Source organism: Rhinoraja longicauda, chromosome 9 (assembly GCF_053455715.1).
Source record: "Rhinoraja longicauda isolate Sanriku21f chromosome 9, sRhiLon1.1, whole genome shotgun sequence".
Lineage (NCBI taxonomy): Eukaryota > Metazoa > Chordata > Chondrichthyes > Rajiformes > Arhynchobatidae > Rhinoraja > Rhinoraja longicauda.
The window spans coordinates 44692104-44714316 of NC_135961.1; the positions used below are offsets into that span (position 1 = coordinate 44692104).

A 22213-nucleotide genomic window follows, 5' to 3' on the forward strand; every position below is an offset into this window, starting at 1 on the left:
TTTTTGTTCTTAGTTCGCATTTCCAATATCCACAAGATAGATTTTGTATTTATGCCTTAATTTGCCAGCTTGTTTGGGTACATGCATTTTCAATGTTCAAGCAGAACATTTAGAATTAGTAAAATTAGGAAAATTAACTATCGGATTTTGGGAGTTTTCTGTCATTCTCACAAAAAGATTTTTCATTTAAAAATGTTAAAATGTTTAACTGAAATGCATTCACATAAATTTAAAGAGGTGGAAAAGAACAATCCAATACAAGTAACTGGATGCAATCCTGTGTGTAGTTTTAAAAAAGTCAAGCAGGGTCGTTTATTGTTGTAGGCAATGAAATCTTGTTTGCAGCAGCATCAAAGGCACACAACACACAAAAACATATACTGTATATGAATTACACATAAATTCTACATGACAGTGAGAATTTAAAAAACTGCATAAAAACAAGACTTAATGCAAAAATACACAACCAGAAAACAAGTCCATGGCAGTGCTAAAGGTGGTCCGTTTTGTCCTGTGGCCGACATAGGATAGGGGTTGTGTGGGACGGTTCAAGAATCTGATAGTTATAGGAAAATAGCAATTCCAGAAATGTATGATGTGGTACTGAGGTGGAAGATACTTTGTATCTTCTGCCTGACAATGGCTGCAAGAAGAAGGTATTGTCCGAATAGTGGGGATTTTTGATGATAGATGTCATCTCTTTGAGGCGGTGCCTCCTGTAGATGCTCAGCTGAAAAGAAATGGACAGTAGATGATTTGGGTCGAGACCCTTCATCTAAACCCGCAAACAAGGGTCATGTAGTTGTGGTCTGGCAGACTGATCCAAATCTATCCAACCTCTCTCTGTAGCTGGCCCTCTAATCCAGGCAGCATTCTAGCAAAACTCCGCTTCACACTTTCCAAAACCTCCTTATCTTTCCTGTAATGGGCCAATCGGAACAGCATGCAATACGCTAATTACGACCTAACCAAAGTCCTAGAGAGCAGCATCATCATTTTCTGACTCTTATATTGTGTCCCTAGCAATGAAGGCAAGCATACCATATGCCTGCTTTACCACCCTATCTACTTGTGCTGCCACCTTCAGTGAGTTATAAACTTGAACTCCAAGATTCCTCTGCTCATCAATGCTATTAAGGGTCTGGTCGTTAACTGTATACTCTCTCATTATATTCAACCTCCCAAAGTGCAACACCACACATTTGCGCGCATTAAACGCCATGACTTCTTCATCATCAGAACACAATTGTTATGAATGGCAACAACTTTTCCCCCTCGATAACCATAAGCCCAGGAGCACCTCGAAGCTGTGTGCTCAGCCCCAGCTCTGCTCACTCTAAACTCATGCTTGTGTAGCCAGGCACAGTTCCAACTCCATATTTAAAGTCACTGATGACACCGTTATTATGTGACGAATTACTGATAATGATGTGTCAGAGTATAGGAGGGAGATTGATCCTCTGATTGAATGGTGGCGGAACAACTTTGCTCTCAACACTGAATCCCATATCGTCACAGATCTTGTCGCTTCAGTAGAGCTGTCCTCCACAACTTCCATTCTGATAGTTTTCTAACCCTGTACTGCTATTTCTATCTCCCACACAAGATTCACAAAGTGGAATGTCTTGTAGACTCATTGTATCTGCCTGTTCTTGCCTCACAAAACTTGGTCTCGTCATACTTCAACTCTATCTCTTCCCTCTTGTCCAGTCCTGTTCCAACTACATCCAGGACACCTCCTATGCTCTTAATCTAGCTGAAACACCTACTGTCCATTTCCTTCCACAGATGCTGCCTGACCCGCAAGTTCCTCCAGCTGCTCTATATGTTGTACATCCTGTGTGTGGTTATCTGCATCTGACACAACATCACGTGCTTAATCAGCCCCGAAAACCATGATTGACTTATCTTCCGTCTTTCCTCTGTGGTACTGACCTGATTGTAAATATGGGAGGAGGGGGGTGGATTGAAGGATAGGTTAACAGTCAGAGAATATAATTCAGGATTTGGGAGGCTATGTCTATTGGAATGCCTCAAAGATCGGTCTGGGGCCTCTAATGTTCACAATCTACATGGTCTCCAATGTTCACAATCTACACGAGGAGTCCAAGTATAATATCTCCAATTTGCTAATGATACATGGCTGGAAAGCATTGAAAAACAAATACATTCCTTCCCTTCCCTAGCCACTATCTGAGGGTTAACCTGGCCAATAGTCAGCACAAGTTAGAGGATCAGATATGTGGACAGAATGTGGAAGGATGCAAGAACCACAGGGTTGTTGAAGTGGGTGACTTTACCTTCCTCAATATTGACAGAGCAAGATGATTAAACCAAGCAGAATTTGGTAGGTGTCTCCAACCACATTGAAGCGATGGCCTAAAATGCACAAGAAAACACCTATATTTCCTCAGAGACAAGTAGGTTTGGCATATCTCCAATGACCCTTACCAACTTCTACAGATGCATCACAAAGAGCATACTAGCAAGATACATCACAGCTTGGTTTGTCAACAGTTCAGCCCAACACCACAAGAAATTGCAGCCAGTTGTGCACGCCCAATCCATCACACAGGTCAGCCTCCCAACCACTGATTCCATCTAGTCTTCATGCTGCCTTGGGAAAGTAGCCAACATAATCAACTTTTTCACTGCAGTCATTCCCTTTTCCCCTCTTACAAAGCGTATACCACCAGATTCAGCAACAACCACTTTTCCACTGTTATCAGACTGAATGATCCCTCCGTAATCTAGGGTGTGGTCCCACTCTTCCAACCTACCTTACTGAGGACCTTTTTCTCCATAACTGGAATGTTATAATGCTGTAACACTATTCTCCACTCTGATAATTTTCTCTTTACACTAAAAAGTGGAGTTACATTAGCTACCCTCCAGTCCACAGGAAGTGATCCAGAGTCTAAAGAACATTGGAAAATGATCACCAATGCATCCACGATTTCTAGGGCCATCTCCTTGAGTACTCTGGGGTACAGACCATCAGGCCCTGGGGATTTATCTGCTTTCAGTCCCAACAGTTTACCTAACACCATTTCCTGACTAATGTGGATTCCCTTCAGTTCCTCCCTCCCACTAGATCCTCGGTCCCCTAGTATTTCTGGGAGATTTTCAGATAAGACAGCACAAAATTACTTGTTTAACTGGTCTGCCATTTCCTTGTTTTCCTTTATAAATTTACCTGTTTCTGACTGTAAGGGACCTACATTTGTCTTCACTAATCTTTTCCTCCACATATCTAAATAAGTTTTTACAGTCAGTTTTTATATTCTCCACAAGCTTTCTTTCTTTAATGCTCGATTTCCCCCCTCTTAATTAACCCCTTTGTCCTCTTCTGTTGTATTCTAAATTTTTCCCAGTCCTCTGGTTTGCTGCTTACTCTGGCCAATTTATATGCCTCTTCCTTGGATTTAACACTATCCCTAATTTCCCTTGTAAGCCACGGTTGAGCCGCCTTCCCCGTTTTATTACAAAGATATTGTTGTATTTGCCCATTGGGCATTGGGAGATCCCAAAGAAAATGTGGAACTATTTAATACTTAATTGATGTGAGCATTACTGGCCGTGCCCGTATTTATTTGCATATTCATAGTTGTCCCTGAATTGAGGAAACAGTTAAGAGTCAACCAAGCCAATTAAAGATCAAGCAACTCTACATCATTGCACCAATCCTCAATCTTACTCTATAATGTACTTCACCTCGAACAAGCTTTCTGCTGGAGTGGAATTAATGCACAGGTTGAGGACAACCATCTCCACTCCAAAATTAGAAATCTTCACCTGGGCTTTGGACGAAACACCCAGAAGGCAACATCTTCCAACATTCTCCGACATTCATGATCAATATCAAGACCTTGGAAAATATGGATCATTAGACACCTCAATTCTCTCACATGGTAACACCTAGGAGCTGAGTGCACAACATATTAAACAACTCATCTATTTGCCCTGGCAGATCCATTGTCTGAAGATCTCCCAGGGAACTCATCAGTCACCTCAGAACTAGAGTGAAAACAAGTCAACCTCCATGGGATTCCCAAAGATAGTAAGGAATTGTTGGTTTTGGGCTGATACCTTGAATGTCAAAGAACAGACGAGCAATAGAAACCACAGAGGGGGAGCAGTGCAAGGGAACTTCCATCAGAGAGGAGGAAAACCTCTTCAAATTCAGCATGCTATGATGAGATTTCACAGTGAAATAGTAAAATGGATAGTCATTTTTTTCATTAGATATATTTAATTAATAACATTTAAATTCCCCAGCTGCCGTCATGGGACATAAACTCATGTATCTGGATCAACGATGAAGGCCTCATGACTGTACAGTAATTTAGCTACAGTACTCTAGATACAATCCAAAAATAGAAATGCAGCATATAAAGTCATAGTCATACAGCACTGAAAATGTATTTTGGCCCAACATTGATGTTGACCAAGTTGCCAACCTAAGCGAGTCCAATTTGTCTGCATTTGGCCCATATTTTTCCAAACTTTTCCTATTCATGTATCTGTCTAAATATCTTTAAAATGTTGTTATTTTACTAATCGCTTCTGCTTCCTCTGGCAGCTAATTCCACTTATTTATTTCACTTAGTGAAAAAGCTGTCCCACAGGTCCCCTTTAAATCCTCAACTTAGATCTATGCCCTCTAATTTTTGACTCGCCTACCCTGGGAAAAAGGACAAAGATAGACACAAAGTGCTGGAGTAACACAGTGGGTCAGGCAGATCTCTGGAGAAAAGGGATAGGTGACATTTCGGGTCGGGACTCAAGTCAAGTCTAAAGAATCATCCCAACCCGAAATGTCACCTATCCTTTTTCTCCATAGATGCTGTCTGACCCACTGAGTTACGCCAGCACTTTGTAGCTATCTTTGGTATAAACCAGCATCTGCAGTTCCTTGTTCTGCACTGGAAATAAGGACTGTTGTTTCTTAAAGATTTTCAAAAATAAAGGTCTTTTCATAGGATTAAGTTTATTTCTGTATTGCAAGCCAAATATACCAACGGCTATAACATTATTTGAAAGAACATCAGTTGCACAAATATCAATATAAGTGATTGCTTGTCAATTTCAGTGGCTATCCGCAGTTAAAGTAGCAGTTGTGATCTTAAGCGATAATGGTGTTTGATTACTGCAGGGAGGTTATATGGAAACAGTTTTTCCCTATACTGTTTAAATCCAAGATAGCTTTTTTCCTACTTGTCAATTTCCAAAGTAACTTTTAAGTGATTCTCTAGTTCCCCTTGAAAATTGCGCTGTAACCAATCACTTAATGCAAATAGTGTTACATAATTCATCACACGTGTTACATCCAAATCGGGTTATGGAAACACACGTTATGGAGAACTAAAAACTCTGAGGAAGGATCCCACTCCGAAACGCCCTTCGCAGATGCTGTCTGACCCACTGAGTTAACGCAGCACTTTCTGTTTGGCTCAAGATTCTGCGTTTCGTGTGTCTTCATTACAGTAGAACCACCTGTAGAAACAAAGAACTGTAGATACAAGTTAATACACAAAAGGACACAAAGTGCAGAAGTAAATCAGGGGTCAGGCAGCATCCCTAGAGAACATGGATTGGTGATATTTCGGGTCGAGACCCTTCTTTAGACTGAAATACCAGTGTTTGTTGTTGAATCACAGACTCCGCCCACTGCTAAATATGACTGCAATACAAAAAAATCAACGCAAAGTTCTCGACTAACTCAGCAGATGAGACAGTATCTCTCTGGAGGACATGGATAGGTGATGTTTCCGGTCGGGACCCATCTTCAGACTATGATGAGAGACACAAAATGCTGGAGTCACTCAGCGGGTCATGCAGCATCCCTGGAGAAAAGGAATAGGCGACGTTTCGGGTCGACACTCTTCTTTGTGTGTCTCCCTTATTCAAGAAGAGTCACCCATTCCTTTTCTCCAGGCATGCTGCCTGACTCGCTGTCCCGCATTTTGTGTCCCTCTTCGGTGCTAACCAGCGTCTGCAGTTCCTCCCTTCGCCTCAGGGGGAGGGAGGCTGTCCCTTTAATGAGGCTCCACCCCGCGGCCATGCCCCCCCGTTACCCGCCTCTATTTGAACGGTCTGACGCCCGCGCGCGGGTAACAGCACGAGGACGCGGCGGCGAGCGGTTGAAGGCGGGTCCCCGTTGGCCTGAACTCACCGCAGACAGTATCCAGCAAATAAGCCTTTCTTCAGCCAGTGGCGATGATAGGAATCAACAACGGGCTCCTGTTCTGTCAGTGCACCTCCTACCTGCTTTCCTTCATCCTCGCCCTGTTCGCGGCGGTGCCGCTGGGCCAGGATCAGCATGAGTTGCGCGGCCGCTGCCTGTTGTACGCGGCGGGCCGCTGGCAGCAGCACAACGCCAGCGAGGGCTCCGCCGGGTGCGCGCAGACGCAGTGCTTCCGCTTGCTGCGCTGGGGTCCAGTGTCCGCATGTCGCTTCTGCCTCTTCATCAGCATCTTCAGCTGCGTTTACTCCGCGCTACAGGGGTTCAGGAGCACCTACACCCTCTACAAAGGCTTCGAGGAGTAAGCACTCGCCTTGCTGCTTTCGTTCATCACCCTTTGCATTTGATTTCTAACCATGTTGGAAACGATTTTTTTCTTATCAAGAAGTTTGATCTTCGTCAGTCTGCAAAGTTTCATTGACGTTTAATTGTGTAACTATGTTTGCAAACAAATACTCAACAACTGTCCAAATTTCTAGAACAATTCTAGTATTCGGCAATTAAGGCATAGTTTATGAAAAGAGAAGCAGTTCCCCCGACCCAGGAATCATGTGGCAGTTTCTTCTGGCTGCAGAATATTCGGGTCCCGACCCGAAACGTCACTTATCCTTTTTCTCCAGATATGCTGCCTGACCCGCTGAGTTATTCCAACACTATGTAGGAAAATAACTAGATGCTGGTACAAATCGAAGGTATCACAAAATGCTGGAGTAACTCAGCAGGTCAGGCAGCATCTCTGGAGAGAAGGAATGGGTGACGTTTTGGGTCGAGACCCTTCTTCAGACTGATGCATTCTTCAGTATGAAGAAGGGTCTCGACCCGAAACGTCGCCCATTCCTTCTCTCCAGAGATGCTGCCTGACCTGCTGAGTTACTCCAACATTTTGTGATAACAGCACTGTATGTCTTTTTTTGGTATAAACCAGCACCTGCAGTTATTTGTTGCTACAGTTTATGTGCGTTTTCCTCTTCTATAATTCCAGCCTGACCTGAATGTTTCTGACATTTTATCTCTAAACAAGGCCCGATACAAATATGGCAACAGTTTGGCAGGACTGGGTGGATAATTTTGGTGTGCATGTTTGAAGTGAATTTGGAGTTAACCTACTGTTTGACTATCAAAGGAACAAAATTGTAACTCAAAGTCCTGTGGGTTAACGAGTTTAAATCTGATTTATTTAAATATACAGTCATTGCCTCCAACTCGTGTGATCAATTCCATAAAACCTAAATCAAGATGCACAATCAGCGAGCTCGGTATCTCGACCGCGCACGCGCAGGTCATAGGTCACAAGAGCTAAACATTCCCGCCGGCTGATAACAGCGGGGAAGAAACGGCTCTTGAATCTGGTGATAAGTGATTGCAAACTTTTATATCTTGTGCCCAAATCGGAAAAAAAAGTCGACGAGGAAGGAGTGAGATTGTTGCCCTTGTTTTCCAGGTGTCGCGGCGGGGAAGAGAGAGTCCGCTGGAGTCCATGGCCTGTCCGCAGTTCCGGGCAATGGGGAAAAAACCACACAGTTGCGGACTGTGCGGCTGGACTTTCGCCCAGCTGCCGGGCCATCTGGGCACGCATTCGGTCTAGCTGTTGTTCAGATGTGAGGTGTGCGGAAAGGGCGACGGGCACTCCTCGAATTTAGCGAGGCACCAACACAGGCACACCGGCGACCGATCCTTCCAATGCAAGGCATGCAGCCTCGGCGCTGCTGCAACACTGGCGCTTGCACACCGGCGAGCAAGAATTCCGCTACAGGCTCTGCGGCGAGTTCTTCCCCTTGCGGCCGCAGTTGGCGCAACACCGTCGCATCCACCGGCGGCCAGTTATTCGCAACCCGCTCGGGGCTGTCGCGGTACAGTTGCGCGGCCCGGAGCGGGCGGCTCCCGTTCCGCTATTTCTGCAGCGCCGGCTACCTGGCTCTTGCACAGCGGCGAGACCCCGTTCGCCTACGAGGTCTCACGGCCGAACTTTCGGCAGTCCGTTGCAGCTGAGAGCCAACCGCCAGCGCAGCCACGGGCGGGAGCGGCCGTTCGGCTGCGAAGTTTGCGGACGCACCGGCCAAACGGCCCTTCAGGTGCGGAGCGTGCAGTGTTAGACAAAAGACAATAGGTGCAGGAGTAGGCCATTCAGCCCTTCGAGCCAGCACCGCCATTCAATGCGATCATGGCTGATCACTCTCAATCAGTACCCCGTTCCTGCCTTCTCCCCATACCCCCTCACTCCGCTATCCTTAAGAGCTCTATCCAGCTCTCTCTTGAAAGCATCCAACGAACTGGCCTCCACTGCCTTCTGAGGCAGAGAATTCCACACCTTCACCACTCTCTGACTGAAAAAGTTCTTCCTCATCTCCGTTCCAAATGGCCTACCCCTTATTCTTAAACTGTGGCCCCTTGTTCTGGACTCCCCCAACATTGGGAACATGTTTCCTGCCTCTAATGTGTCCAATCCCCTAATTATCTTATATGTTTCAATAAGATCCCCCCTCATCCTTCTAAATTCCAGTGTATACAAGCCCAATCGCTCCAGCCTTTCAACATACGACAGTCCCGCCATTCCGGGAATTAACCTAGTGAATCTACGCTGCACGCCCTCCATAGCAAGAATATCCTTCCTCAAATTCGGAGACCAAAATTGCAGCAGCGCCGAGGCTACATGCCTTACATTGGAAGGGCCGGTGTGCCTGTGTCGTTGCCGTCAAATTCGAGGAGTGCCCGAAGCCCTTTCCGTACACTTCGCATCTGAACAACAGCTCGACCTCATGCATGCGCAGATGACCCAGCAGCCGGGCGAAAGACCAACCGCACAGCCCGCAACGGTGTGGCTTTTTCCCCATTGCCCGGAACGGCGGACAGGCCAGGCTAAAACTCCAGCGGACTCCCTCTTCCCCGCCGCGACGCCTGGAAAACAAGGACAAAAATCTCACTCCTTCCTCATCATCTTTTTTCCTATTTGGGCACAAAAGATATAAAAACTTGCAATCACTTATCAGATTCAAGAGCCGTTTCTTCCCCGCTGTTATCAGCCGGCGGGAGTGTTTAGCTCGTGTAGTTGCAAGGGTACATTATAGAGACATGCACAATTAACCAGATAAGAATCTGCTCTGGCAATTTATTAAAGTTGGGGGGGGGGTGTCAGTCTTGGCTCCACTTCCCTACCTGATCTATATATCCATCTGACAATCTTGTACTTGGCAATTGCATTTCTAAACTCAGACTGAGAATTGAAAATTTGTAATCCTCTGTAAACACTTTTCTTCATCTCAAATATAAATTGAATGCTGTCTAGGTCTGTATTCTCCAGCCAGAAAACTGCTGCATTATCTTGGAGCTCCTGGTTGCTAGCTGCTGTAATTCAGCTTTCATCATATGGAAGAACAGCCCCTCTTACTCTGCTTGTTGAGCCTACAACCTAACAGCATGAAGATTAAGATCTACAATTTCGGGCACCCCCACCCCCCACTGACAGCTCCATGTCTGCATGAACCTTTTTCACCCCCCCCCCCGTTTGCCCCCTTTCTCTGCCTCCCCTTCTGCTTTTTCCCTTCTCCAGGTACCCCATTTTCCCCCTTCTACCAACCATCTCCCCCCCCCACTTCTACACTTCATTCTTTACTTCTCCATTTGCACCTGTTCTGTCTTCACATCACCTCCAGCCTTGGTTACTATCTCCACCTTTTTCTCCCCACTTGAATCATTTGCCAAACAATCACTCCTTACCAGCTCTTGCCCTGTTTCTTCCCCTCACCCTTTTCTACTATCTTATCTCCCCTCTACTCTCATCAATCTGAAGAAGGGACCTGACCCAAAATGCCATCTGTTCATTTCCATAAACAAATGTTGCCTGTACTGCTGAGTTCTTTCAGCAGTGTGTTTGATCCCTGACCATCCTTTTGATCATCTAAGATGCTGATCCTATGTACTCCAGTGAGTAAAGGGCATCCCTGCACAATCTTAAATAAAATGTTCCGTTTTTCCTGTCACTATTAAATATTTATTTGTAAACTCGGGTGTTTTATAAAGGAGGAAATCTAGTAATCAGTTTTACGTCGTGTTCACAATGTGCATACAAGCTTACAATAAGTATTTGATCTTTTTCAGATGTTAAAAGCATAATTCCATTCTATTATATAGAATATTTTCATTTATGATGGCTATTCTATGGGTGGCGCAGAGGTAGAGTTGCTAACATACAGCGCCAGAGACCCAGGCGCTGCCTGTATGGAGTCTGTATGTTCTCCCCATGACCTGTGTGGGTTTTCCTCCCACACTCCAAAGGTGTACAAGTTTGTAGGCTAATTGGTTTGGTTAAATTGTCCCTAGTGTGTGTAGGATAATATTAGAGTGCAGAGATCAGAGTGCAGAGTGGCGAGGACTCGGTGGGCCAAAGCACCTGTATCCATGCTGTTTCACTAAACTAAACTAAATATTGAACAATCAGGGAGTTTGAAGTGTTTTTTAAAATCCATGTTTTCTCTAATTTGTTTCTTTCAATCATTGGGACCACAGACTGGCTTTTAGCAGTGAGTGGACTAAAAGTAATTGCTCCTGGTTCCAATTGCGTGTCTCTAGTATTGTAGCACAACCCCATTTGGGTCTTGACTATCCAACTAATGTAGGGTGGCTTATGGTCTTCCAGGTGGTCCATTCTGCCCTCAAGAAGTGGTTTAATTGGCAAATGCTCATGCTAACCCTGTTTGCCACTATGATCCACAAAATGCACTGTGGTTATTGGTTGAAACTACTATTGACAGCATCTGCTGAACTTACAGCTCCACTAATAAGAAGGAAAAGGCATTTGGGCACAAAGTGATGTGGCCACCTACATTTTCCCCTGCATATACACATCACCCTGACTTTGAAGTATGTTCATTGTTACTGTGGCTAAATTGTGGAACACTCCCTATTTTGAGTACTTTCACCTTGAGGATTGCAGTGGTTCAAGCTGGGAGCTTGCCATCGCCTTTCAAGAACCAACTTGCCAGTAATATTGTCATTTACAAAAAGGGCTTAATGCTTTAAAATTTTGGTTTGTCTTGGAGCTGCATTATGAAGATTCATTGTTCATCTAAGAGGATAGAGCTACTGCTTTGGATGTTGGTTTATCACAAATCTACTGAAATTGAAGGAGTATAAAATATTGGTTATTCTGGCTATCCACCTAATAAATAATTGAAACACGCTATAGGGACTTGAAGATTGTGGTTGCACAAGAAACTGCAGATGTCGGCTTACAAAAAAAGTGAATCTGAAGAAGGGTCCTGACCTGAAATGTCACCTATCCATGTCTTCCAGAGATGCTGCCTGATCTACGGAGTTATTCCAATGCTCTCTTTTTTAAAGATTTTGATCAATGGTTAAATGTCATCTTAATGTGTTTTACATTTGTAGATCGGCCTTTTCAGAATTTATAAGCATGCTTCTTAGCTGCACCACTACCTTATTGATGCTGGTTGCTAGTGCTACCGTGAGTGATGGGCTTAAAATATGGTGCAGTTCGGTCACCGACAAGGGTAATGTAACAATCAGGTATGAAATGGTGATAGAAATTTGTGATGGAAATAAGTATGGCTAGAATTTCCTGTCAATAGTGAGCTGCTCTTGTATATGCAAATCAAAGTGCCTTTAGTAAATCTGTCATTGTCTGCTTATGGGTGTGATCTGAAATGGTACAGTAGCAGAATTATGGAACAGAAACCCACCCATGAAATGACTGAAAAGTTTAATAACTGGCAAAGCTATGCCACCAGATTTTGTCAGCTAGAACATCTTTCTGACATTCAAACACTTAAAAGCATTTAAAAAAAAAAAACAATTGGAAAAAATAGCAAGTGTAAATTAAATCATTTAAATGTACTAAAACAAAAACCACTAAATTCATTGTTTAAGAAGCAAATAATCCTCGTCTCTCAGTCATACCTCTTCACTCAAATGGTTTGGCAGGTGGATTCCCCAGCTTCTGCACTGGTGAACGGCAGTAATCTTGCACAACCATCATCAGGATTCACAAAAAAATTGCTTAAGAGTCAAATCGGCAAATTTGCTGGGATTCAAGCATTTGCTTGAGAATCTTGAACCTGGTGACTTTGGTGCTGTAAAATATCAACAAATATTTAAACTAGGAATCGTGTAAATACTTTACAATAGATCCTCTTACATGATCTTGAAGTTTTAAACTCAAACTTAAATGATTAACTAGAATAAATGTGTGCAACCAAACTTGATTTCCCAGAGAGGAAGATAATTCTCTGCATTCATTGTATCTCTTCCCCTCGTGATTTTTTACACCTCTCTAAAGCCTCAGCCTCCTGCACTACAAGGAATAAAGTCCTAGCTTGCCTAACTTCCCTCTAGCTCAGGCCCTACAGGAAGACTGCTAGTGACTCTCATCTGACTAGATCGTCAGTTTTAGATGTTTGCAGTTGCTCTGTTTCCTTTTGCATCATAAGTGCTGCTATTTGAAGAGGTTCAATTTGACATTTTGTTTTGGGGCAAAAAAATATTTTTTTCCAAATGGATTTTATCAGCACTTCTGAAGTTCAATATCACATGCCTAGAAGGAATAGGGAAGTAAGTCCATGGGATCATTTCCATCTGAAAATTTCCTGCCTAATCATAAACCATCCTGACTGCTAGAATGGCATAATTGATGTCAAAGTTCAGGCACTGCCAACACTGATTGGAGTGGTTCAAGAAGGCAGGCTAGCTCACCACTTTTTCCCAGGACAATTAAAATTGGGTGATAAATGCTGGATTTGATATTGTCTGCCTAGATTTGCATTTCTGTAGCAAATAAGTGTTATGGTATGGTTTCTGTGGAATTAAAATTAACTTGAATACAAATTTATTGTGGTAGCATCTGAAGTTACGATCTTGATCTTGGGCTTTCCCTTAGAGCAGGATCCTATCTACCAGAGTGAATTGTCTTATCGGAAATTCAGCTTGTTCCCCTCTGCTGCATATTCTCACTGAGAGCTGGTTTGTTTTGGGTTCATGGGTCTGAAAAATACCAAGTCCTATTTCAAGGCAGATGCAAAATGATTGCTCCCTACCATGCTGAAATTGAAACCTTCCTGCACTAGGAAATACAATACATTTATTGTGTTATCCGTGTATTTTGAACTGTGTAAAGCCACACTTAAAATCATTTTTGATGAAAAGATCTTGTGTATTTGATTAATGACTATTCAGTTCATTTTGTTTCAGTTGCAGAGATGCCCAAGACCAACCCCTTAATCTGAATGTGGTTCCGACTTTGTTCTATGATCACTTTGGCACAGCACAGGTAAATCTTGTGCTAAAATTAGTCTGCTTATAAAATTAGTATAAACTAATCATTGGTAACTATCTATTTATTATCCTTTTTCAGTTTGGCCTCTGGTGTGCTTGGGTGGTGTGGATTATATTGACAATACTTGCTTTCATGAAAGTTTCTCAATATCGTGCTAAAGACAACTTTTCGGTGCAGTACAAAGAGTCTCTTCTAAACCCGCAATCACAAGGATATTTTCATGGACAAGTAACCAATGTATTCATTTAACCAAATAATCAGTAACATTGCAATTTGTTGATGGATTGTGATCATTGCCGTAAAATCTTTAAAACTTCTATTTTTTGGGGAGAAAACAGCATCTGTTTCAGTCTAATTTTATTTCCGTAAATGGATAATTTGTCTTAACATTATTTGCATGGAATTTAGAATATGCCCATCCTAAATTATTTCATGAATGGGCTCTTCTGTATGCTTAAGAAATACAAGGCACATGAGTAGTCCTGTTTTTTTGCTGCATATTGATAATGAGAATTTGTTCCAGGAGACTTAGATTTTTTAATGTATAAAATATAGTGTTAACAGATACTGAATGTGTATTCAAGAGAGATCATAACTTGCTGTATTTACTCTATGTAAAATCTTACTGTGATATGTATAGTTATCCTTTGCTACATTTGGGTGTTTATCTCAGAATTGATTTAACCATAGTTTATTTTGGGTGTCCCTAGGTTTGGGGTGCAGATTGGTGGATTTGAGCACATGAGTCACTTCATCCAGTATTGGTCATGGTAATATTAAGATGACTTGGGTAGATTCTGGTCACCTCCTTGATTCCCTTGAAGATGTAATAAGCATTATCTAGTAGATTGGTGAAAATTGTAACTAAATTTCAAATTGTCCCAATGGAAACTTGACAAAATAAGTCTGATATCCAATCTCATTTAAAATTGAAGAATAGGTAACTTGTTCACCACAACCAAGTCTGAGGCAGAAAAACGATTCAGTAACAGGTCTAGCAAGAAATTGGTTAATAATAACCACCTACAGCTAGGAAATTATACACGTAGTTTAATATGGGGAAGGTGATAGGCATTTCACCAAGTTGATAAAATGTAATATCTTCCAATGATATTAACTGAGCTGAATGCTTTGACTTCAATTAATTTTATGACAGTAGCAACAAAAACAAGCAACCTGAATCCCTTGCTGCTTTCCTCTTTTAGTACCGGGCAAAATAATCATGTTCTCTAATAAAGTATGTTGAAAGTAAATGGATTTCAGCATCAATTATGGAAGAATAACAATTGCCTAAATTGATAGGATTTCACCTGGAATAAAATACAATGCTCTGGAAATTCAACTGGCCACTTCCTAGAATGATTCACCAATGCAATTTCTACAACTGGCTATTTCCTCATCCTAAGAGTATTGTGGGGGAAAGAATTCTAATGTCTCTAGAATAACTGATTTTAATGCAACAGTGCTGGATTCTGGCCCCAAGAATCAAAAGGTATGGGACCAACATTCCTATTTCACTGTACTCCTAATTTTCACTCTTGGGTGGGACATCCCTGCTATTCCAGGCCCTAGTCATTGGCCTGTTGGTCTCAGCTGACCCACTGAATCTAGCATTGGTCCTGGGTTAAAACATACTTGTGATGTTCCACATTGTCAAAAATATCAAGGTAGTTTCAGTGTGTGGATGTTAATGTTCATCCTGGAAAAGTTTTAAAAATTATCAAAACAGTTGAAAGTCCAGTTTTCCTTAAGTTGACTGTATTAAAAGGAGCAGCTTTTTGCGGTATAAAAAGAGCAAATTCATGACCTTGTTTCTGGTGGAATTTCAATAAATTTAATGCAGCTATCTGCCTTCCAATTAGACATTTCTAAGTATATCAGCTCACTTGATGTTATCAATGATTTATTATAATACTTTTGCACAAATTATATATTTTCTATGTTGTACTTTCCACTACAAAGAATTAAAATTCAAGGAGTTATCTTTGCAATTCCTTTACTTTGGTAGTGTTAATAGTTTAGTGATAAGCATGGAAACAGGCTCTTCAACGCACCAAGTCCACACTGACCATCGATCACCCGCTACACTAGTTCTGTTACCCACTTTCACATCTACTCCCTTCACACTAGGGGCAATTTACAGAGGCCAATTAACTTACAAATCTGCACATCTTTGATGTGTGGGATGGAACTACAACACCTGGAAGGAACCAACGTGGCCGCAGGGAAAATGTTGGCAACTGAAAAGTGTTGGTAATTACGTAACAGAGCAGCATTGGAGATATAAAAAAGCAGCCATCAGTGTCCTAGAGTGACTGCCCTCAGTCACTGACAAATTCCAGCAGTACAGCTGTTTTTAGGAGAGGCTGTGCTGTGGTGAGATGCTGTGCTAAGTGTAGGTGCTGAGGCTTTGGCCTGAATTGCTTGGAAGAGGCTGAGCAGAGTAAATTGGGGGATTTTTTTTTACACCAGTTAGTCAAAGTGCAGTTGGGATGGGAGTTGTGCTGTGGTATGCTCCTGTAGATGTGGGAAATCGAGGAAACTTCATGTCTCTGAGAAGTACACCTGAGGGAAGTGTCCAGCTGCAGCTCCTGACTCAGTGAATAATAGGATGACCTCAGGATTATCCAGGACAAGGGCATCATAGGAGTTATAGTGAGGTAGTCATGCCAAGATGCAAGCAGAAAGTAGATGGGCTGCCACCAGGAAAGGAGTGCAGGAATTTCCTGTGACAATTCCTCTCACAAGTATTCCATGTGGAATACTATTCAGAGGAGAGCAGCAATATACAGGTCTGGCTCTGAGGTACAGCAGGGAAGGGTGAAGTCAGTTGGAGTGATTGGAACACTAGATTGATTAATGAGGAAGAGATGGACAGGAAATTCCATGGCCACAGGACTCTCGGCAGGGGTGCATTGCCTCCCTGGTGCCAGGATCCAGTATGTCTGAGTAGCTGCAGAGGATTTTCAAAGGGGAGGGGTAGGGGCAGCCAGAAGTCATTGTGCACATTGGTACAAATGACAGGTAGGAAAACAGCTGAGATCCTAGAGTGTGAATATAGGAAATCTGGCAAAAGGTTAAAGACAGAACTGAGGAAGACTGTTTGATTAATTTATATTTATTTCAAAGCAAGAGAGCCTTTACAGGTAAGGCAGATTAACTATGTGTAGATAGGTACTTGTGACTGGATCATTGTAGCATTGCAGAGAGCATAACTAACGGAGGGACATGATTGGCAGCAATGTTTCAGGATACAGGTGTTCTGGTTATAAGAGGTAAGAGAGGGAGTTGCTACAATGATTAAGAACACCATAGTACTCTAAGTGATTATCCAGTGAGGCTAAGAAATGGAAAGGGGATGTTTGCCATATTGGGATTGTACTATAAGTCCCCAAGTAATCGATGGGAATCAGAAGAACAAATGCAAAGATTATAGGATTGTCAGGATCAAAATAGGTTAACCAGTGAGAGAAATAGGGCTCCTCAGTAACCAAGTGTCATTTGTGTCGAGCCACAGGAGGTGGGCAAGGTCCTCGAAGATTTTTTCCTGTTTTTTAACTAGAGGGGGACACAAATTGGGGAAACAACGGAGATGTCCCGAGGAGAGTTTATTTTACGGTTGTGGTGTGAGATATCATAAAATGTGCCAAACTCAAATCTCTCAGGTCTGATCAGGCATATCAAAGGGTATTGGGACTCCAGATAAATGAAGAGCTCTGGATCAGATACAATTGGAGATGCAAGGAATTGCAAATGTTGGAAGCTTGAGTGAAGCACAGTGCTGGAGGAACTATATATGAATCATTGTTAAACGCAGGTGAGTTGCCAGAAGACTGGAGGTGGTCCATGTCTATCCAAACCTTTCCTATCCATGTACCTGCCAAATTAGCTTCTAAATATTGCAACTGTACCTGCATCTACCATTTCCTCTGGCAGCTTGTTCCACACACAGACCTCTGAAATATTTGCCACTTGGGTCCCTTTTAAATCTTTTCCCTTTCACTTTAAATCTGTGCCTTTCAGTTTTAGACTCTCAAACCCCACTATGCCCTTCAGTTCTATACCCATAAGCTCCTTCAGTCCCCTACACACCTGGAATTGGAAAGCAATTGGAAGCTGAAACTTCTGCAGTGAAGCATGAAGGTGGTGAAATGCAATGTAGGTTTGTGGATGTTGAGCCAAGAGCTGATGTTGAAAACTAATTTCTTTTTTTTGAAAGCGTAGAAAAGACATGCATTGATCCATATCATTTTAATTGTGTACACAGGAATAAATTTTCAACCAATGGAGGATATCTGTATTGTGCATGTAATGACACAAAATTTAGCAACTATTTACTAAAATGTAAAACTGAGGACTAATATAGGTCCAAGCTTTTGATACAATGTTGATTAAAATTCTAGTCCACAAATAGGCTGGCATTGAGAATAAACATTTACAACAGTGTACAAGTAATCTACAAGCCAATTTGCTCATTCATCCCAAAAGGTTTAAAATATCACCTTCCAATCGACTTCCCAATCATGGATGCAGTTCACCTCTCCTCTGCAGTTGACATGTGCAGCTAATTTGAACTAGTATTTTTTACAGTAGTTACATAGAAACATCAGTACATAGAGTTCCAGAGACATTATTGTACAGAAAAACATGTTCATGTATTTATGCTTAAAATACTGCCCCATCCCCAAATCTACATGCACTTATGTGAATGAACAGAGTCTCAACAGGTCTGTCTTTTCCCCCTCACCATGCTAAATTTATCAAATTACTCAAATGTTGCAGATGAGGTTAAGAGTGAAAATAAGGCAAGGATTTAAATAATGGAGGCGAAATCAAAGGAAAGTTTTAAAATATTACTTCTTACCCTTGAATTGGGAAAATTGTACAGTAAAGGAATATGGATGACTCATTTAAAAATTCCTATCCTTAAGTACCATACTCCAATTCACAGCAAAGAAAACTTTTATTAATTGTTCTTTATCTCTCCACATCACTGTCTATATCTCTCGTTTCCCTTATCCCTAACCAGTCTGAAGGGCCTCGACCCGAAATGTCACCAATTCCTTCTCTCCAGAGATGCTGCCTGTCCTGCTAAATTACTCCAGCGTTTTGTGTCTTTAAACACTCTTATTAGCCATGTATGAACAAGATTATGCTGTGAGGGATCCTTGTAGCATCTTAGAAAAATACAAAGTGCTGGAGTAACTCAACGAGTCAGGCAGCATCTCTGGAGAACATGAATAGGTGATGTTTTGGGTTGGGACCCTTCTTGATGCATATTAATCTGTTGAAAAAAATAGCCCAAGCATTAATAGAGAAAATAGTTACTTGGGCTAAATATGAAAGGATGTGGTGGCTACGGCAGTATAACAGTCACCATATCTGGAGTACAATGTGCAGTATTTAAGGAAGAATGTTAATCTGTTGAAGTACAGAAGTGCTGGATTAACTCAGCAGGTCAGGCAGCATCTCTGGAGAACATGGATAAGTGAAGTTTTGGGTCGAGATCCTTCAGACTGATTTCAGGGAGGGTGAACATAGAAAAATGGAGAAGCAGGACAAAGGGTGGCAGGTTGACACAGACGAGGGGGATTTTATTGACATGCAGATGTTTGGAACAAAGGCCAGAGATAACAATATGTGTGAAACAAGTTTGAAGAGTTGCAGATTATCAAGCCAGGGGAGGAAGAGAAATGATAGGTGGGAGTTCAAGTGGGGTGGGGATGTGATATTTTTCACATATCTCGCAAAGGTATGTAGGTTAATTGGCTGGGTAAATGTAAAAATTGTCCCTAGTGGGTGTAGGATAGTGTTAATGTGCGGGGATCGCTGGGCGGCACGGACTTGGAGGGCCGAAAAGGCCTGTTTCCGGCTGTATATATATGATATGATATAATATGATATGAACATAGGAGACCCATTAAGTATTTGCCTGCTCTTGGAGCAGTCCTGTACCTCGTGCTGGTGAGGGCAGGAACAGGGAGATAGGGGGATATGAATGAATGGCTGAGGGGCTGGAGCAGGGAATTAGATTTATAGACCATTGGGATCTCTTCAGGGGTAATGGTGACCTGTACAAAAGGGACGGGTTACACCTTAACTGGAGGGGGACCAACGTTCTGGCAGGCAGGTTTGCTAGTGCTACATATGTGGGTTTAAAATAAATAGTGGGGGGGAGGGGTTGACAAATTGGGAATATAAAGATGGAGTTAAAGGTGAAGTGAATACAGGAAAAGTTGCAAAAGACTTCCAAATTAATGGGAAAGTTCAAGAAGGGATAAGAGAGTAAGGTCAGGGCTAATAGTGACCAGTGTGAGATGGGAGGTGAATACCAAAGTTGAAGTGTTGTATTTGAATGCACGAAGTATAAAAAATAAAGTGGATGAGCTTGAGGCTCAGTTAGACATTGGCAAGTATGAAGTTGTGGCAATTACAGAGACATGGCTGCAAGAAGACCAGGGCTGAGAGCTGAATATTCAGGGGTATACGTCCTATCAAAAAGACAGACAGGTGGGCAGAGGGGGTGGGGTCGTTCTGTTGGTAAGGAATGATATTCAGTCCCTTGCAAGGGGTGACATAGAATCAGGAGATGCAGAGTCAGTATGGACAGAACTGAGGAATTGTAACGGTAAAAAGACCTGAATGGGAGTTATCCACAGGCCCCCAAACAGTAGCTTGGACATAGGGTGCAAGTTGAATTAAGAGTTAAACAATCTCCCAGATGTTCTAGTGGCCAGAGATCCACGGGTGACGGAGGAACTGAAGGAAATTCACATTAGACAGGAAATGGTGTTGAGTAGACTGATAGGACTGAAGGTTGATAAATCCCCGGGGCCTGATGGTCTGCATCCCAGGGCACTTAACGAAGTGGCTCTAGAAATCGTGGACACATTGGTGATCATTTTCCAATGTTCTATAGATTCAGGATCAGTTCCTGTGGATTGGAGGGTAGCTAATGTTATCCCACTTTTTATGAGAGGGAGAGAAAAAACAGGAAATTATAGACCAGTTAGCCTGACATTGGTGGTGGGAAAGATGCCGGAGTCAATTATATAAGAAGAAATTGCAGAACATTTGGATAGTGGTAACAGGATCGTTCCGAGTCAGCATGGATTTACGAAGGGGAAATCATGCTTGACTAACCTTCTGGAATTTTTTGAGGATGTAACTAGGAAAATGGACAAGGGAGAGCCAGTGGATGTAGTGTACCTGGACTTTCAGAAAACCTTCGATAAGGTCCCACATAGGAGATTAGTTGGCAAAATTAGAGCACATGGTATTGGGAGGAGGGTACTGACATGGATAGAAAATTGGTTAGCAGACAGGAAACAAAGAGTAGGGATAAATGGGTCCCTTTCATAATGGCAGGCAGTGACTAGTGGGGTACGATAAGGCTCGGTGCTGAGATCGCAGCTATTTACAATATACATTAATGACTTACATGAAGGGATTAAAAGTGACATTTGCAAATTTGCAGATGACACAAAGCTGGGTGGCAGTGTGAAGTGTGAGGAGGATGCTATGAGGATGCAGGGTGACTTGGACAGGTTGTGTGAGTGAGCAGATGTGTGGGAGATGCAGTTTAATGTGGATAAATGTGAAGTTATCCACTTTGTTGGTAAGAACAGAAAGGCAGATATCTGAATGGTGTCAAGTTAGGAAAAGGGGAAGTACGAGATCTGGGTGTCCTAGTTTATCGGTCACTGAAAGAAAACAGCAGGCAGTGAATAAAGCTAATGGAATGTTGGCCTTCGTAACAGGAGTTGAGTATAGGAGCAAAAAGGTCCTTCTGCAGTTGTACAGGGCCCTAGTGAGACCACACCTGGAGTATTGTGTGCAGTTTTGGTCTCCAAATTTGAGGAAGGACATTATTACTATCGAGGGAGTGCAGCGTAGGTTCACGAGGTTAATTCCCGGAATGGCGGGACTGTCGCATGTTGAAAGACTGGAACGACTGGGCTTGTATACTCTGGAATTTAGAAGGATGAGAGGGAATCTTATTGAAACGTAAGATTATTAAGTGATTGGACACGCTAGAGGCAGGAAACATGTTCCCGATGTTGGGGGAGTCCCGAACCAGAGGCCACAGTTTAAGAATAAGGGGTAGGCCATTTAGAACGGAGATGAGGAAAAACGTTTTCACTCATTATTGTGAAGCTGTGGAACTCTCTGCCTCAGAAGGCAGTGGAGGCCAATTCCCTGGATGCTTTCAAGAGAGTTAGATAGAGCTCTTAATGATAGCGGAGTCAAGGGATATGGGGAGAAGGCAGGAACGGGGCTACTGATTATGGATGATGAGCCATGATCATGGTGAATGGCTCAAAGGGCCGAATGGCCTACTCCTGCACCTATTGTCTATTAAGTCTTATTCCCCCCACTTATTTCCCTGTAACCTATTCTCACATGCATAACAACCCCCTCCTCCACACACATGGGATAATGTACAATAAGCAAATAATCTATCAACCAGCACATCTTTGCATTGTTGGAACTTTGCAGTTTGAAAGTTGTATGTTAAATAAACTGATTTTAAAATGAGGAACTCAATGCAGAAAAGTCACCAAATAAAAATCAATTACGTTTAACACCATTTTCTATTTGTAGGAGATTCAACGCACAAGTTGTAATCTTAAAATACATGATCAATTTACATGGAAATCATGTAAAACACTTTACAACCAGCT

General features: G+C 42.5%; 2 protein-coding genes across 2 annotated transcripts in view; one reads left to right on the plus strand and one right to left on the minus strand.

Annotated features, from left to right (window-relative positions):
• The window catches only part of adss2 (adenylosuccinate synthase 2), a 612379-nt gene that overhangs the window by 430867 nt on the left and 159299 nt on the right, over positions 1-22213 (minus strand). The gene's annotated exons all lie outside the window — the stretch shown is intronic.
• LOC144596982 (transmembrane protein 179-like) lies at positions 6112-14934 on the plus strand. The gene is made up of 4 exons (XM_078405881.1): positions 6112-6545; positions 11630-11767; positions 13445-13523; positions 13608-14934. The coding sequence occupies exons 1-4, from the start codon at positions 6220-6222 to the stop codon at positions 13776-13778; spliced, it is 714 nt and encodes a 237-aa protein (XP_078262007.1). The 5' UTR covers positions 6112-6219; the 3' UTR covers positions 13779-14934.